The sequence below is a fragment of the Ciconia boyciana genome, chromosome 2 (assembly GCF_034638445.1).
Source record: "Ciconia boyciana chromosome 2, ASM3463844v1, whole genome shotgun sequence".
Classification (NCBI taxonomy): Eukaryota; Metazoa; Chordata; class Aves; order Ciconiiformes; family Ciconiidae; genus Ciconia; species Ciconia boyciana.
This window is the reverse complement of record NC_132935.1, coordinates 51,265,792-51,284,241: the sequence shown is the minus strand read 5'-3', so window position 1 is coordinate 51,284,241 and position 18,450 is coordinate 51,265,792. Positions and strand designations below refer to the sequence as shown.

The 18,450-nt window shown below is 39.9% G+C and overlaps 1 protein-coding gene across 11 annotated transcripts in view; it reads right to left on the bottom strand.

The window, feature by feature from the left end:
- The window catches only part of ZNF521 (zinc finger protein 521), a 232,906-nt gene that overhangs the window by 190,198 nt on the left and 24,258 nt on the right, over positions 1-18,450 (bottom strand). For all 11 annotated transcript variants that reach the window (XM_072852595.1, XM_072852597.1, XM_072852598.1 and 8 more), the window contains one exon: positions 18,152-18,331. In XM_072852595.1, the coding sequence (XP_072708696.1) occupies positions 18,152-18,331 (180 nt within the window). The remainder of the gene's footprint in view (positions 1-18,151; positions 18,332-18,450) is intronic.

Below are 18,450 nucleotides of genomic sequence, written 5' to 3'. Positions count from 1 at the left end.
AACTGAAGCAGCATCCTGAGAAAGAGAAGTTGTTTGCTCACAAGTTAATACAACTCTCTTAGAGAGCTAAACTATCTCCACATGGCATTAGACCATACAATACAGACATAATACAGTTACTGCTCACTACTGCAAGGGTCTTTGCACTGAGATCCATTCTACTCCATCCTATGCAATAAGCTTTTCTTCTTCATCACCCTCTTCCCTTTTGATACCCAGACCACAATGGAAAATTCTGGGTAACATCAGCAATACAGGGGCCTGAATGTCCATTATCTGCTTGTGCTCAGCCTTCCTGTACTTCAGTAGACATGCATATTATTTATGAACTAAGAGTTTCTGAACAGATTCAGCTTAGGTTCCCAAATTAATCTGATTATTACACTGAGCACAAGGTCCTTTCCTCAGGTATTTAGTTCTTCACTTGCTCTAGCAAACACCAATAAGTAATAGCAAATAAAAGGCCAAAGAAGGCTGCCAGTAATACCTAATGACTACTTTTAGAGAAAAGGTTAATCTTTGTGTGAGTATGTTGAAGTGACTACATTGAAATCTAGAGTTCTATTCCCTCATTTTGGATGCTAGTTCTGCTTTCAGCATCACTTAAAAGCACAGAGATACAGTCCTGTTTACTGTTTTGTCTGGTCACATTTATTCATGCCAATATTTAAATCTTTTAAGTTTCATAAATTAAACTGGAGCAGTGATGAGGGCGGAGGAACAGAGGACTGTTTTGTTAGCTTCCAGTGCAAAGTGGCACGGGTCTTAGGCACCTCTGCATCCTTTCAGCTATTAAGAAATTTATTCAGCAATTAAAAGATTTTAGCAATCATGTTCTCCACTTCACCTTACTTACACGATTTGCCATCCTTTCATTTCTTCCACAGAAGATATTTTACGTGTCTGCAAAATTACTTAGACTGGAGATCCATTTGCAAGTCATAATCTCGTTTCAATGAGTAGCGCATTATGGTCAGTAAACTAAATGTTGGGTATACTTTTATGCATACCTATTTTCAAATCATTTGAACAAATTTATATGATATATAGATATGCAAAACAGCCAGAGTTAACAGATGTTGCCCTCTAATCTTTAAAGCCTCATCCTTTACTTTGGAGTTGCAGAGATAGGTATTTGAGATCTCAAATAAAACATACGCTTCTGAATACAATTCTATAAATAGTAGCAATTTGTTTAAGGGCTTGCTATACTTTTTATAAAGAAAGATTCCCAGAAAATGTTTTCTGAAATAGCAGCTTTGATGGATAGGACCCAGTAGTTTAAATCGATACATAACCTTGTAGCAAAGCACTGTTGGTGCAAGTTTTATACCTCCAGATCTTACTTCCCAGTCAGGTTCCACAAAGCCTAAATTCAGAATCACAAGAATTCACTTTGTATCCCAAATACAATGGTATAATCTGTCATGGGAAAAGGACAACGTGGAAACCAGTTCAGTACTATTACAGCTATATGGAAATCTGTTGTGGGAGTGATTGGTAGTATATGCATGCACCATGACTTGCTTCTCTGTAACAGTATTAACTGCCATAACTAGTATAAAGAAAAGGGTAGCTTACAATTCTAATTAAATTACTGGGTCTGCCTTGTACAAGTAATTTCATCCTGGAATGCCATATATTACTATTCCCCACCTAAGCCAAGGGGAAAAGGGCAAAGAATAGTGAGAAATGCAACACCACTGAACAAAGAACCTCCTCTTCACATCCTCCATTCCTCACAGCTCTAACAGAGGATCTCCAGCAGCATTTTCCTGCACTTTAACCGCATGATGCTATTTCAGAACAATATGAACAGGCAAGGTAGAGTTATCATTATGTCTTTTGTGTGTGTTACTTTTTCTTTTAAAATAACCTGTGCATCTTAATGGCCTAAATTTGGAAGTGGAGCATTCCTGAATAACAATTCCCTGGTATACCATTTCACCTCATATGCAAAAGTTTCCTTCACTGATGGCCTGGAAGAAGTAGTAGAAAGCATTAGATTGTGGCATGGTCAAAAGAACAAAGCAATGTGGAGAATGTTAATAGTCAGTGAAATTACTTACCTTTGCCTGTAAAGTTAAAATCTTGTCTGAAGTTTACTGCTTTTCAGTCTGGGAATAATTTCTTTATGCTTCCTCAGCTTAGAGAAAACAGTGGTACTTCTGGGCTCAGGCCAAGACAAGACACAATTAAGTGTCCCGGAAAGGTGTCTTTTAGGGGAGGTAACAGCTGAGCAGAGCGTTTCAGGATCACAACTTTGGACACAAGCACGTATATCTCACCTTAAGTGATTAAGTTCATTCTTTGATTTAATTTTTAAGTACCCTTAGATCTTCCTAACCTTTCTGAGGCACTGTGAGGATAAATACATCAAAGGCCTAAGGCAACAAGGTACTGTCACATTGGGAGTTAAACCCCAGACAGACAGGATTTAAGAGAGACACACTCTGTATTTCTTCACCAGTCATTGCAAAATGGAAGTTCAAAATTATTTAAAAAAAAGAAAAAAAGCTGTATGCCTTTCTCTGGATGAAAACATTGACGTTACTAATTACCTACATGAAGCAGAGGATTCTGACTGTAAGTAATTACTTATGAAAAGTGATGGTAATTTGCCTAACTCATCTACTCTCACCTGGTCCCCTCCACATTCAACTATGCACTCTCTGAACCTCTTTCATGTAGGCTGGCTTTTCAGGATCAGTAATTTTAAATAGCTTAAAATCTACTCATGGCTTAACAATGGAAGAAATGAGTGGACTTTAAACCTATTTTCTTCATGAGGGAGCAACGGCTTGCATTAATTTTCTTGTTGGCAATCAAGTAGAATCATTTCCCCAGTTTCTTCCTCAAATCTGTATTGAATAACCATGTCTGTTCTTTCATTTATGAATCTTCTGAAAGGACAAGCAAATAATCATAACACAAAAGTCCTGAAAGTGAGAAACATTAGTCGTTGATGTTCAGATTTTTACTACTCGTAAGTTATTTTAAAAAAACAGCAGATCAAACACACAGCTACATCATTTCCCCTTCTACCAGCACAAGAGTCTTCCGTATTCTCAGCAAATGTAATACAGAAAGGAACAAAGGTAAGAAATTTAAAAAATAAATGAGAAGTGGGGAGGGAAGACAAGAAGTTAGAAAGACATGGCCTTGAATAATGATGCAATGTGGAGAAGGTTAACATTCTGCAAAATTACTTACCTTTATCTGTAAAGGTAAATTCTAGTCTGAAGTTTACTAGCTTTCAGTCTGGGAATAATTTCTTTATGCTTCCTCAGCTTAGAGAAAACAGTGGTACTTCTGCTAATGCTAAGAAAGTAGGCTTAGTGAGTGGGTTTAATTTTAAATATCAGGGAGGAAAGAAGTCACCAAGCATGCCTTAGATTGGAAATAGGAATTTTATTCCTTCCTCCTTCCTGCTCTAGCTCATAGAAAACAGCGCAGACTGGGTACAGACGAATCATGCCAAAGAACATATGAGGACTCATTTTATGAGATCAGTTCTGGAGCTGCAAATTTTAAGGTAAAGTAACTTTATTTAGCTATCTGTCTTTGAATGATTAATCCACTGACTGCATGAACTTCAAATGAACTACATAAATCTGAGCCAGGTCTATGTTTGAAAAAAAACCAGAAATAGGGGGAGAAGTATGAGATCCTGCAGGCATTTTGCTCAGACAGGCTTAGTGTTTCTTAAAATATGGTATGCCTGATTATGCTTATAAGATCTGGACAAGGGGAATGCTACAGTCTTTACTTGCACAACAATATAACATTACACGTGTTATTTTAGGAGCGTTTCACCAGTGTAGGCTAGCTATCCACGTACAAAAATAGATACTTTTTGGACCCAGGTCGTACAGTTTCTTGAGGAAAAAAAAAAGAAGACTGTCCATGTTTCTCATAGATGAAATGCTAGCAAAAATGCTAATTGCAAAGCATATTGAAACATACAACATAATTATACTGGAATTTTAACATACAACACCTTCACGGGCAAACACCATTATACAAAAGGCAACTAAAGAGTTCTATATGGAGCTGTGTCCCTAAAGCTAACATGCATCTAATTAACTCACAATGACTCTTCTTTCAATCTGATTTAACTGCTTATTGAGAAGCAGTAAGAAAGAAGAATCCTTTATCCAGCATTTTAAGCAATGTATAAGAAAGAAGGAGAGAGAGGATACTATAATGAACAACTTAGAGCCAGTCAAAAGTTGCAACATCTTTTTATAGAAAAAGATGCTTGCTGAAAAGTGTCTCTTTTCCATCCAAAAAAAGACACTTCCATAGGAGTAGAGGAAATGTTAAGAACCATTTTTATACTCAAAGTAAAATTTCTTCAGTTCCAGTGTCACCAAATGCAACTGCAATGTGTAATCAAAACTTATTTTTAGTCAATAGCGAAATAATTAATTTTCTTTTCCACTTGTTTGTAAAAGATGTCGTTCTCTTCTCTTCCCATTCCCCCTCCTCAGAAACAGGCATGTAGTTCTGATAAAACTATATACTTCATTGTTAAGAGAATAGCTGGCAAGCCTGTAAACTATGCAAATAACGTTTGGATTGCAAACTACATTTACTACACTTGGCTGATGGAAGAAAGATTATTCCATGTCTCAATTCACTAAGAGCATACTGACTACCTAAATACACAACATTTCCTGTACCCCAATAGCTTCCACAGTTTAGTAAACACATTCTACATATTACAGTAAAAGATTTCAAATCCAAACTTTTCTTCCACAGAGTATCCTGTATTTATACACCCTCAAATGTTATGGAAAGAAAGGGAGGAATGCTGCCCGCATTTTATGGCAATTGTACTGGGGTGTGTTACAACACGTGGTTTGATTTTTAAGCTATCTAGTAAGAGGCAGAACCCCAAGCCTCAACGAGTGTGTATTAGAAAGCATACATTATGCCCTCTATCGAAAATTACGTAATTTGACAGTAAAATGTATAAGTAAGCCCATAATTACCTTAAGTGTCTGCCACACAGTCAACCCTCTGGGCTCACAAGTCAAAATATTGTGCTAGAGCTCCCAGAGAACAGAGGTAAGGAGAAAAGGGAGGGCCAGGATACGATTTTAGGGTTAAACACTACCCTGAGCCGTTTCCTCGACCCCATGATTCAGAATCGTGTGGGACTGACAGCCCTTGCATGCGGAACAGTTTCTACAGCTCTGGCTGGGTTATCAGGGCCAGCCTCCCTCTGTGCATGGTAAAAGAGCTTGTGCTGTCAGTTACCTCTGAAACCAAGGAGTGACAGAGTCATACCATTTTGAAACACGGAACTCCCATGAGTACTACTCACCTGAAAAACAAAGCATCAGCCATTTTTTGGCAATGCATGTGCGGAATAATCCAGCCATTCGCATCTTAAAAGTTGCAGTGCAATCTGCTTTTTGTGGACAGCAGAGATCCTGTGGCATTTTTCACAAGAGCAGGAGGTTTGCCACATTATTCTTGGCCAGAGTTTCCTGTCTCCCCCTACTATCTCTCATGGGTCTTAGCTGCTGTCTTCTGCAAAGCTGGCTACATTTCATGGTATTGTAGATAAATAGTTGCAAAGAAGATTTGGAGCATAGAGAATGAAAGGCATTGTGCAATTCTTACAGGCATATCAAATATAAGGTTTGCCCCACATGCAAAGAACAATACTGACACATTGAACATGTATTTATTAATCAGTTACATCTGCTAGCACCTTTCACCACCCTCACAGCATCAGATCCACTAACTGAGGTGCAGTTTCAAAAACATTGTATGAAAAAATCTGTGGCACTCAGCATACAGAGATTCTCTTTGATTTTGTATCCAAGCCTATGAATTTTGCAATAGGTAGAATTTAGCCTTGAATTTGTATTGGGCCTTTTTCCATGCCATAGAGGAGAACTACACAGGTAATTTTTAAGCACTTTAGGCACTGTCCAATAACTGAAATTCAATAGAAAAGGCAATACTCTTCATGAAACCAACTCAGTATATACAAACTCACCCTCAACAATAAATCAGGGTCAGCTATGCCTGCATTGAGAGATGACAAAAAATATAAGCTCTGTGGAATACCAAACACTCTTTTGCCCCATGCTATGACGGGTTAATGTTCCTACCACTTGGGAATTTACTGAGATATTTTCAGTGGTATCCACTACGGTATATTCCTGAAGAAACATTACACAAAAGCTGGAGCATTTATAAAAATTATCAAAAAGTAATCAAATCAAGAATGAGACTGTTGCAATGGATGACTGTGCAAATAACAAGATGGACTGTAGACTTGAGATTGCATTTATGTTCTTGATTCCTGTAAAAAGCGTCATCAAGTCCAGCAGAGGCTGTAGAATGAAACTAAGTATATTGAGTGAGTTTCAGTCTGCTATTCTTGCTGAAGTGCTCAACAGGAATAGTAGCACTATTCTGGAGACCCTAGAGGCAAAAAGGGAACAGAGACAAACAGTAGAAAAGTGAAGAGTAAAAAAGGAAGGAGAACAGACAAGAAGGAGAGAAGCAGTGGGATACTCCAGCACTAGAGAAAACCATCTCCACTCTTCTCAGCCAAAGGGAGAACTGCAGGGATAGTTGACCTGCTGATAGTGGAAAAGGCAATAGAAATAAAAGTGCACCTCCACAAACACTCAGTAAGAGAAGGGAAAGTATAAAGATAACAAGGACAGAAAAGTAGAGCCTCAGTAGCCAGAATAAGCATACCAAATAACAAGAGAAAATCAAAGACCTTATTAAATCTGCCTCACAAAAGAGGCAGAATCTAATTTTAATAAGATAAACTGCATTCTTCCATTTTCTCAGCCTTTGCTTTTGAGAGCACCTGGTATCATGGCAGACAGAGGAAGCTTTTCTACTTCCAAACTAACCTGCCATGGGAAATTGCTTGCAACTATAGGGTTAATACTACAGCCTGTCAGTTGTTTGGGAAGTGCTATTTGGAAATAAGTTTGTTAAGCGCTGACTATTTTGAAATGATAAAGAGTGTTGGAAAGGCAGAGATTTGAGTGCCATGGAGAAGAATCCTGAGAGCAATAATACAATCGAATGAGAATTTGAACTCACTAGTAGAAATCCTGCCCTCAATGAACATAATAATGACATTTCCATTGGTTTCAGTGAAGCAAAGATTACAGCCAACAACTGATGGACATAAATTGAAAAACATTCTCCAGTCAGGCTACACAGATGCCTAGTGAAGGAAAGATTGTTCTGTAATGCAAAATATTCTAATCATAATATGACAGAAAGAGCAAATATTAAAACTGTTGTAAGTATTTCAAATGCAGTTTAGAAGAATAATTAGAATCATACAGAAACCTACTGTTATTGACATATTAAAATAGTTCAGGACAAAGGATGTGTTGCTTAGAAACTGAATTTACAGGAAAGATCAAACATGCTCAGTGTTTTGCAAAAATCCAAGCATCACTTCTGGCCACATACTGAAGTCAGGTAATAGCAATAAGAAATAAATGCATACATATGAAAAATTATTGATGTTAATTAAGGTGTTAACAGTAAAACTGATGTGTTATGCACTCATGCTGAAGCCTGCATTTGTCAGAGAAAGGTAAATTAGCAACTGCCGTTTCATTTCCCTATGCTTTGCTTTTACAGCTGGTAGAAGGTTTGCAAAGTACTTGAAAAACTTGACCCTTCTCCAGCCTCCCCCGCATGAGTCACCCAGCCTTCCTTCAGTCATTAGACTGCACTTCCTGCTGGGATCCAGCAGTAAAACAAACGAGAGACACCAGTTCTGGTCACGGTGAGGGAGGTAATAAACCAGTGACAGGTATTTTTATGAAATTTAAAATTCCCATATATTATACATATCGACCAAGTGCCAATCCGTGGCACTATCTTACGCAGAGTTGTTATTTCAAAAGACACTGTGAAGCACTCCAGTTCATTCCCTGTCCTGAAAGCATGCTTTTCTTGTTTACATGCAGGCAAAGTAATTTACTGTATTTTATGTGCTTCAGAAATATTACAGACAAAAATATTAAATCACTTCACTTGTACATTTATAAACTTAACATGATCTTGACAACATTATTAAGAGTAAATTTAAACCAAAATTTCACAGATAAAGTTCCAGCATTTCACGTCATTATTCAATCCGTGTCAAATACTCTTTGTCAAGTTTGAGTTTTTTAGAAGTCAACTGCCAGTTCACCTTTTCTAGTTTGCTTCAATTCACCATGATAACTCTCAGTTCTACCATGTCTTTAATACAGCCACATTTCTGGGAAAACCCCACTTTCCTCCCCCCAAAAATAAATCCCAAATGAAGCATCCATTGAGAGAAGTGATCGTGCTTAGTCAGCCAAATTTAATAACAAATTTACCCTTTTCTGTCCACAGACCCTCCTGGTATTTTTAGTTCCAAACTTGCCTACTATTACACTAACTGTGCTAAGAGAACTGCTGTCCCCATAAACTCCTTGGGTTCATTCCCCAGTTCACACAGGAGACACAACCCCTTTAAACTTCAAGGAGTTCCCATTGCAGTGTAGAAGAGAAAAATTCAGAGATTATGGAATAATCATCTCCAAATCGATCAATTTCCCCCTGAAGGTAAAAAACTGAGAGAAAGAAAAAAGTTGAACAGTTCCAGCTTGCCTTCTTGAAGGGAAAGTACCCCCAGGGCATGTTGTAGAATGATCCCCATCTCTTTCTCCTGATGCTTATTAAGAGGTCATAGATCTCAGTTACACTACAGCATTCCCAAATGATATCCCCAGCTAAGGACTATGACCTCGTAGTACAAGTACAGGGATATAAAATTAGGAATATTAAGGGTTCACATTAAGAAAGAGTTTGCCTCAACTATCAGTCATTTTGGAAGAACAGTTGGAATTAATGGCATATCTGGTGTCTTGTAAAAAACAGAGGTGCTTTAGTAAAAGGGACTGCAGTTTCCAGTGTTTTCCATAGGTGCAGCACTTTGTGCCAGGGCTAAATTTCTATCTGAACATCACAGTGGATTTCCACAACAGAGTATTCAATACAATAGGTGTCTTTCTCAAAAAGCACAAGGTATAGCCCAGAACACCCTGGGTGAATTAAGATGTGCTTTCTCTTTGTCTTAACCCTATTCCCTCTAACAAAGAGAGTCACAGAATGGAAGCAGAAGTGATTTTACAACCATCTCGGACAGGTTATTATGCCAAGACCAGGCAGGGACTGGAATGTCTTTAAGGACCTTTCCCCTCCAACAATTCTTATTCCAGTAAAATAGAAGCATAGAATAAACAACAGGTATTTGCTCTACAGTAACTGATTCTCTGAAACACTGTAGTCAATACGGACTGTAGGTGTATATATGTGCATACATGCAAGACAATCATTTTATTTTTAATAGTGTGTCTATTAGAATCATACACATGAATTCCCATTGTACTGGGTAAAGGTCAGGGTAGCTATGACCTTGTATCAGCAGCAGCTTTACAATTCAAAGTCTGTATTACTGAGGACTGTGAAAAGCAAGACAAGCTTGGCCACAGGATCCATATTGATTACAACAGTAATTGGAAGCAGCATAGTTATCATAGGGTAAGTAATGACTATTTTTTCTTCCTCACATATGTGCCAGCGTTGATGATTCCCCCTGCCCCCTCCCTTCTCTCCCCTGCAGGCAACTGTCTTCCTTGGACAATGAGAATTAGGAATTTCAGCTGCATAGATCAAATAGTGATTATAGTACTGCTCCCCCAAAACTGGAATGAGCTCTGGCAGTTATGTGCTCCACACAATGCCTGATAAAGGTCAGTGGATTACCTCATGTCATCACCTGGCAGATCTCAGAAATTGGACCCTCTTCTGAAACAGGCGGGAGATGTCACTCAAGCACTGGGAGAGTGAAGTTAATATTCAATGGGAGAGAAACAGTAGCCAAACGGTAACACGGAGAGATACCCTGTACTGCCCATTTGGAAATGCTCTGTGAGGAAATGGTTTGACCTTTAGAACACCCAGCAGCAGCTATAAATAAATGGAGCAACAGACTGTCAATGTAATAAAGCAAAGTTCTGGATCTAGCTAGGACAGATTTTTCAACAGAGTGCCAGGGAGGCACTTGAACTAAGTCTGAAAAAGCTAGGGAGCTGGGCAAGTCAGTGCTTGGAGACAGGGACGATGACATAGAGCTGGCTTGGTAACCACAAAATATCAAAGCCAGAACAGGAACTATTTATAATGTTATCGTGGCCCCTCCCAGAGCCTAATGCTATTGCACTCACCCACAATGGCACATCAGGTATGCCTAACTGATGCTTTCACAGTTCTATGTCAAAAAAGCAACACAGACGTGTCCTCTGGTATAGCTTAGGACTATGACTGTAAGTCCTACTGCCGAGCATGACTTGAGAAGAAGATACTGAAGTAAGGTATATTATTTACATAAACCTCTGAGTACATGCTGAAAAACAGGCTCTGGGTGACAGGCACATGGGGTCTTTTAACCTGTAAAACAGTGTACTGTTGTCCTCAATATTCATTCCTTAATTTCAGAGAAAGAGTATTTACTTGAGAAACTTTGAGCAGAAGTGATCAAAAGCATGGTTCAAATGAGTGATGCCCAAGTCCCAGGATGATTGGATTCATGTTCTGGACAGGAGTGGATACTTTCTGTGTGTAACAGCACTTTGGCCAAACTCTGCTGCCATACTCCATTTGCCCAGTAAGGCATGGATTGCTGCAAGATGAGCCCTGAGAGCCCCATGCATGACACTAGATTATTTAAATGTAAAAGACAGTTGAGAGACCTTTGTACCGAGAACCAGACCTGGTAACCCCTGCACTGGGGCTGCCTACACCAAACCCCTTTGCCAATGAGAGAACTACAGTCTCCAGTTGAGTGGTTTCTGCTGCAGACCAGGACTTCCTGGGCCAGCAAGGAGGCGTCTCTGTCCATGGTACTCAGCGAGACAAAGGTTTCCTCACTGGTGCAGGGACACCAGGTCTGATCTGGTATCTTGCCATTATGTTGGGAGTTCAGGTTCACACGGTGTAAAGTCCTTGGTGGATACATACAGGAGATAAGCCAACCAAAGCTATCCTTGCCAGTATGTGCTAAAAGAATCATCTGCCTTTTCTAGTGATGGAAAATCAGGCTAGAATAAGAGGAAAATAAGAGGAAAATAAGAAGCAAAATTGAGGAAAAAAATATCAGTGAAAGATATACAGGAAGCACTCAAAGCCCCTTGGAAGACACCATCACTTGCTTCCTCTCGCACCTCCAAACAGGACAAGAGTTCTGGCATTTACAATTAATGCTCATGAACAGGTTTATTATGGGGGTTCCCCGAGTCAAGAATAACAGACATCAACTGCTTTCATTTACAAGAGGTCACTGACAGACAACTCGGGAAGTGCAACAGGCTGCTTTTAAAACACCCAAGAGGTGAAGATCTACTGGTTTTATGACTGATTAACAATCTCAAGAGCAGAGATTAATGGTTTCCAAGCAAAAGGGGGAGGAGTTTATGCCTCCTTGCCCATGTTGGCTGTTCATCATGGATCTACTATCTCTCAAGGTAAGTACAGGGGTTTTGAAGAACAGCAAGAAGGCTATGCAGCCTACTTTCACAGCTTTCAGCTCCAGCCTATACAACTTCCCTCCACATCTGAGCAGTACCAAGCCACCTACAGAAGTATTTATACAGAATGTTGATATGAAAATCTAAGAACACGATTATCAAGACCTTCGTCTGTCCTCCGTAGGAGCATGCAGTTTTGCATACGAAGTTCTGTATGGCAGATTCTCCAAATTGCTACAATTTTAGCAGGCCTTGGCCATTGTGTAAGGCATATAAATTTTCCATCCAAGTCCACTGACAGGCTTTACACTGCTCTCTGAATTCAAGATTATGATCTTTGGAGGCTGTAGTTACCACCCTGTTCCCCCTTTTCCCCAAATATCAAGGATTCAGAGTTGCAGGTGTGGGTCCTAGACCACGTAATTCTGAAAGGATGTGAGTCCACAACTTGCAAACTCAAAGAAGCACATTGAACTACCATGTGTGTTGGCTGGGACAGGAAACTGGAGGAAAGGGTCTGCTTTCCACTGTCTCAGTCAAACAGAATGTCATTTTGTGGAAAAGAAGTCAGAAGTTTGTGGTCCAAAGCAAATGGAAAAGTAGAAGCATGTCTCTGTAGTACAGCAACTGAGAAGCCCTCTAAGGAAAAAGAGAGGCCTAAGCTCAAGTCCCCAGTCCAAGCACTGTTTGTCTTTCATTCAATAACTGTTTAATGTAAAATCCATATGCAGTCCTTGGTGCAGGAATTCTCAAGAGAAACAGGGTGACTCTCTCAAGTGAAGTAACTGTACTTGGCAAACAGTGCTTGGCAGTGTGCCACTAACTGCAATGAGGCAGATTAATATGCTTTTGGTGCATCATAGATTTAACTTCTTAGGGTCCTTGTCCTCAGAAGCACTTTTATCAAGCTCAGATTTTTATTTGTACTTCAGAAATTACCAAGAACCCTTGCCATGTATCTTTTCTCCACACAGATGGTGGAAACTGAAAAAACAATGGCAAGATCTGCAATATATTTGGCCAGCTCTAGGATTCTTTTGCTAGCAGTTCTAGCTAGGATATCAAAGCATGACAACTCCAAGTGCTCACAAGATTTATCTTGTAGTCTCACTGTGCACAGCATACATCCTTTGGGACAAAATCCCCTGGAAAGTTTTCAAGTCTTCTAGTGAAGGAGATGGTCCTGGCATTACCAACTCATTCAGAAAGATGAAAGATTCCTGGGCACTAGGAAGAAGAGAAAAGAGGCAAGAGAAGGAAACCATTACAGTGGAATCTCTATTACCTCCCATTTGGTAAGTCCATGATCACTCGTGGTGCATGCTGTCTGTGAAGCTGTTAGGTAGCACAACCTTTTATTTCTAGACATGCAAGAAGGTGTTTCTCAACCACACGGGAGGATGATATCCATGAAAATTAATTTTGGTCATAATTGGAAACACAGAAATACTGACTTAGCTAGAAGTTCCCAGCCTAGTGATACTCCAGTACTTATGGAGAGCAGCACTCAGAACAACTGGCCCCAAATATATCTGCTGGAATTATTTTCAGATGGCATGTGAGAGCAATCTCAGAGCAGGGCTAGACAGCAGGACTGCATCTCCTCATTAGCAGGGGGGACACAGCTATAGCCAGTAACCTTTTAAACGTCAGAAACAACTTAGGGGATAACATGAATGGCTCTCAGCTCTACCTGACATACTTACTCAATCTGTCAAAGCTCTAGCACTAAGCTAGAGCCCAAAGCATAAAACTAAGTCTACCTAATCACCTAAAGGTAAAATAGATGTCCCCAGTGGAGAAATACCTCATGCTTTTTACCTCAGAACACCCTTAGCCTTGAAGCTAGGACTGCATATGATTCAGTAGCCTGCTTTCAGACAAGTTTTACAGCCTGTGATGCCAATGGGGCTAGTAGGGAAGTCATGGAACATGCACTAGGTCTACTGACATTCTGGTGCAGGATGGCAGTCTTGTGTACCAGCACGTCCATTGCTGTTGAGTTATTCAACAACTCAGCCAACTAGACTGCCACGTTCACTGCATGTTTGACTGCAAGCAAGGCAGCACCATAGGATGCTCCTTTTTCTAGTATTAGTCTGGTTATGACTGAGACTTCTGATGCCAAAGCGACCTACAGGATCTTCAAGAGAACCAAGCTTGAGCTGAATGCCTCTGGACACAGAGTCAGCCAGCAGAGAGGCAGTTCTCCTGTATACAGGGAGACTCCATAGAGTACGATCCCTGAGGAGTGAAAGGTGAAATAAACAGCACAAAGCACTGTGCAGGCAGAAGAGATTATAAATCAAGCGGGAGAAGATTAGCGAAAGTGTCTGACAAATTGTGCCCCACAAACAGCATGTATGGCAGCATCGCGAAACGTTACGTTTCTTTTCCTGTTGGCAGAAGAAGGAGAGAAGGTGCAGTTGAGGGTTTGTCAGTAGTGCACCACATTTGATCCTGCATGCATGTTCCTACAGTGAGATCCAAACTGACATATACTAGAAGGACATCAGGTTCATAGCCATGCTAATTGGATCCTTTACTTATATACACAACTTAGAGGATGACAATGTGCAAGTGGCTCATGAGTTATTAAATGGAAATGCTGCAGGAAGGATAGAGTGAGAAAAGCATTAACATCAGAGAGAAACACTATTAAATCCATATTTTTATTGTGAATCTTTTGTAATGACTAAATTAATATAGTTCAGCATCTTATCTGCCCGTGGTTACAAGTATTGCAAAGATTTTTTTTTTTTTTTTTACTTTTCCCCCCATTTATCCATTATCTGTATTCCACAAACATCACAGGAATTGTCAGCAATTAACATAAATAAATCATCCCCTTTTCAGAGAAAGCTTCACTACAAGAATTTCAGATGATAGTAAAAATATTACTAAATAGCTCATGAAGGGCCTGTTCCATCCCCCATTGAAGTCAATGGGAATCTTTTCATTGACTTCAATGGATATTGGATCAGACCCAAATTGAAAAGATCAATAGCGCACACATTAGGATAAAAGAACAGCTATGCCCTCCTCTAGAAAAAGAACACGAGTTCAATTCAAACAACAGATTACAGGAAGGAACCAGTTGGGGAGAACTTTTTTCTTCTCCTTTGAAAAAATCTGCAACAGAACAGCAATTCAAGATCCTGAGAGCTAAATCTCACAGAGTTGTAAGTAACTCTCATCTTCCACTGTCCTCTGAATAGGTGGGGGTGACTTGACACTTTGAGAGATTGGGACCACTGTTTAATAAACCAGCTCCCTTCTCCCCATTCCTGTCTTTGTTTGAGAGTGCAGAATGAAGATTCAATAAAGCAATTTTACTCCTCCCACTGAGGTGTAAAAGCTTCAGAAAGCTTCAGAAGAACACATCTAACATTTTCAAATGCAAAAACTAGAAGCCCCAGTATCAATTTGAGAACCTACAATGGCAAGCCCCATTCTGAAGCACGTTACAAGGTTGGTAGAAGTAAGGGCAGTCAAGACACTATGACACTCAACTCTCATGTTTCATATTCAGGGTCTTACTAAAGAGTTGTCTCAAGCCATTGTTTTGCCATCCTGTTTGTTCCATCAACGTAATTGTTGATTTTGCCCAGCATAACTGTATGGAAAAAGACCCTACAACTGGGTCAACATGCACAGTTCACAACTTCTTGCAGTGCAAGCTCCCTATGCATCTCACAGAGCACCTCCAAAGCTCAGTAAAATCCAGACAAGCTGCAGCTGGCTCAGACATCTGAAAAATCAGGGTTTGGAGGGCTTCATAACTCGAATGTGAACTTCAGAGGCTGACAGCCCTGGCATTTTTACATAATGGACAACTTAGGTAACTCTTCAGTACCTGGGATGAGGCCAGATTGGATATACCATTGGATATACCATATACTGGATGATACCAGATTGGAAAGATCATACATCAGGAGAGATAATACCCTCTGCCCTCCTCCAGAGAGAACACAGTTGACCCAAACCACAGAATATAATAGAAGAAATTCAATTTTGGTAAACTTCTTGCCTTTCATTAACAACTTAGTGACAGACAAATACCTTAGGGTGTCTACTAGTTTAATTGGGACTCCTCCAGAAGGAGACAGCAGAGCAATTACGTAAAACCCTGTCACGTCAGAAGACTGTGATGAGAAAGGGAGGTGCAACTGCCCCTCCATGGTAATACTTTTTTTTGAAAATTTTGAATCTGAGCGTGGCACCCAAAGGCACAGGTGGAAGTCCAAGAGAAAGGCAGGAGTCCAGTGATATTGCCTAAAATGCTAAAAGCAAACTTTATTTTTGTCAAATATATATTGTTCTTCAGAAGAGAAAGGTAAGCTGCTTGTCTGTCAACTGTTTGTCATTGATCAACTAAAAATAATCTAAAAGGATGAGGTTTTCATAAATGTTGTATCCTTAGTATTAGGCTATACACGCAGCTTAGGACCCTGCATTGAATTCACCTCACTAACCACCTGTTTAGTATTTTTTTGCTGGAGAAAGAAGAAATCCTCAACTCCGGCAATTCCATCCAAGCCCCTCTCTTAACTTAAGGGTCATTTGTATTTAGAAACAGAGGACAGTTGGCTTTTTGTCAACTTGGTGGTCCAGAAGGATGTGTGGTTTAGGTTTTTATTCACTTCATTAGCTTTCAAATAGTCCAATCTCTACCCATTCACTATCACAAGCTTCCTTGAAAGGGAAGCAAAGGTATTTTTAGGAACTTAAAACGATTTCCTTCAAGATTCATTTTCATTCCCCCATCCTCTGACATCATACATATATTCCTGCCTTTACACGTGCACCCCAAATTGATTAATCCAGCATACTTGTTTTCACTCTCATTTAGCAACACAACTCTCAGCAAGAACTGCTGTGTTCAGCAGCAGTGCTCCGGGACTCTTCCTACTTACTGCTCCCCCCACCTGCTTTCCTTCAGTTTCTCAACCCAACTGTGCAAGCAGCGTTCAGAGCATTCTGCCTACAGCTTTAAAGCAGAGAAACCACTCAGTAGACTGGGGCTGGGGAAGGGCAGCAACTAACTAACCAGAAAGGAGAAACAGCCATATCAGATCAAGGTGAAAAAACAGGGATGAATAAATGGGATCTGAGGCAGTAAAGGGGAGATCCAGAGGACTGGGGCAGGGGGAATGCCTTCTGGGAGAGGGAAGGAAGAGACAAGCTAAAGCCACCAATTTTTCAACATAGAAAGAGCAAAAGAAAGAAGAGAGGTATGAAGAAAAGGAGAGAAAAATATTAAGTTTTTTAAAGTCAAGAGAGAGTATCCGTACTGCCAGAAACCATGAGCAATGCAGACAAATACATTCTAAAGTTTGTAGGAGTGATTAGGAAATGGCAGAACTGACTGTATCTGAAGTTAGAAAAATGTTTTACAGGCAAGAAAAGGCAAAGCAATATATTAATAAAAGTAAATGTTTCTTGCTGCAGCAGATTTTCATCTTCCATAATCTGAAGTTGGGATTAAAACCATTTGACAAATTCATATTACTTCATCAACTTTCCTTCTGCTCCTGCCCACTTATTCCTCTTCTGCTCACCTTCTTTTCACACTTCATCCTCAAGAGCGGTACTGCTACTTGACTTTTATGTGATCCTGCCAGGACTTAGCCTATGGATCTACTGGAACCAAAAATAACTCAGAAAGCTCTCCAAACATGAGCACATGCACACTTTCTAAAAGCATTCCCAAATGGGAAGGATGGCTTTCCTTGTTTACAAAGTCATAATAAAGAAAGGTTTTTAACATAACTGCACTGCACAATAAATACATTTTACACTGCAGAGGCTAACACTAAAGTACCATCTAATAAAAAATAAAAATGTCTTTCTGTTGATACTGAGTCTATTTGGACCTACAGTGCATACCATCAAAAGACCTACTAAAACTAAAGGGCAAAACTACTTCAGCAGGTTTCATGTGGTTTCCTCGGTGAGGGGGCTGTCTACAATAATTTCAAAGGGGAACCTGGGTTGGCTACAGGTCCATTCACCCAGCTCTGCTCAGTTCGGTAGCGTCTGATCAGCACTCAGTTCTGCCCCTTGACTAAAGCTCTAACAATTTGCTTCATTCCTCTCAACTTTCAGTTACCGATTACTGTACAGTCATTTGGAGTTAACAGATTAGACTAATGCAACATCCAGCCCAGAACTGCAACATGCCATTGTGCAAATTCATTCATTATGCGGCTGCACTTAAACCCCACGTACAAATACCCTCTGCATTCACGAGTGACTTAGGAAAATACATGTATAAGCAAAGTACGGAAAGCTGTACAGTATGAATCTAGAAAATACACACAGCAGCCAGGCACAGACAGCTAACAAACACTTTAAATACAGTGACAATGCAGTAATTATCCATACATCCTTCAGTACGAAGGAAATTTATAGTGCCCCGTTTACAGTATAATCCTGTCCCAGAATCTGTTTATAAAGGTCTCACTCAAGCACTCAAGTGCAGGAGTAAAATAACTGAGAAAGGAGGAGGGAAATCAGAAGCAGAGGATGGGAATCAGAAATAGAACAGTGCACGAAGCCACAAAGTGATAAGTATTGTTTACCTGTCAGTTGACATTGATTAATCTTGTGTTCTGTGATATCACTCAGTGACTCAAACACCTGGAGGCAGCTGTCACAGCTGTGCACAGCTTCTTCTTCTAACTCCTCCCCTTCATCCGGCCTTTTCTTACAGTCTAGCACTTCTCCATCTTCTGCCTTGTCTTCTAGTTTACAGTTAGGGTCTGAAAGAAAATCAAGACCGTGACGTCAGGCATCTAAGAAGAGAACCTTTAAAAAGAAAAAAAAAAAAATCAAGATAGGTTCTTGTGGTAACGATGAGAAGAAAGATATTTGGCACGAG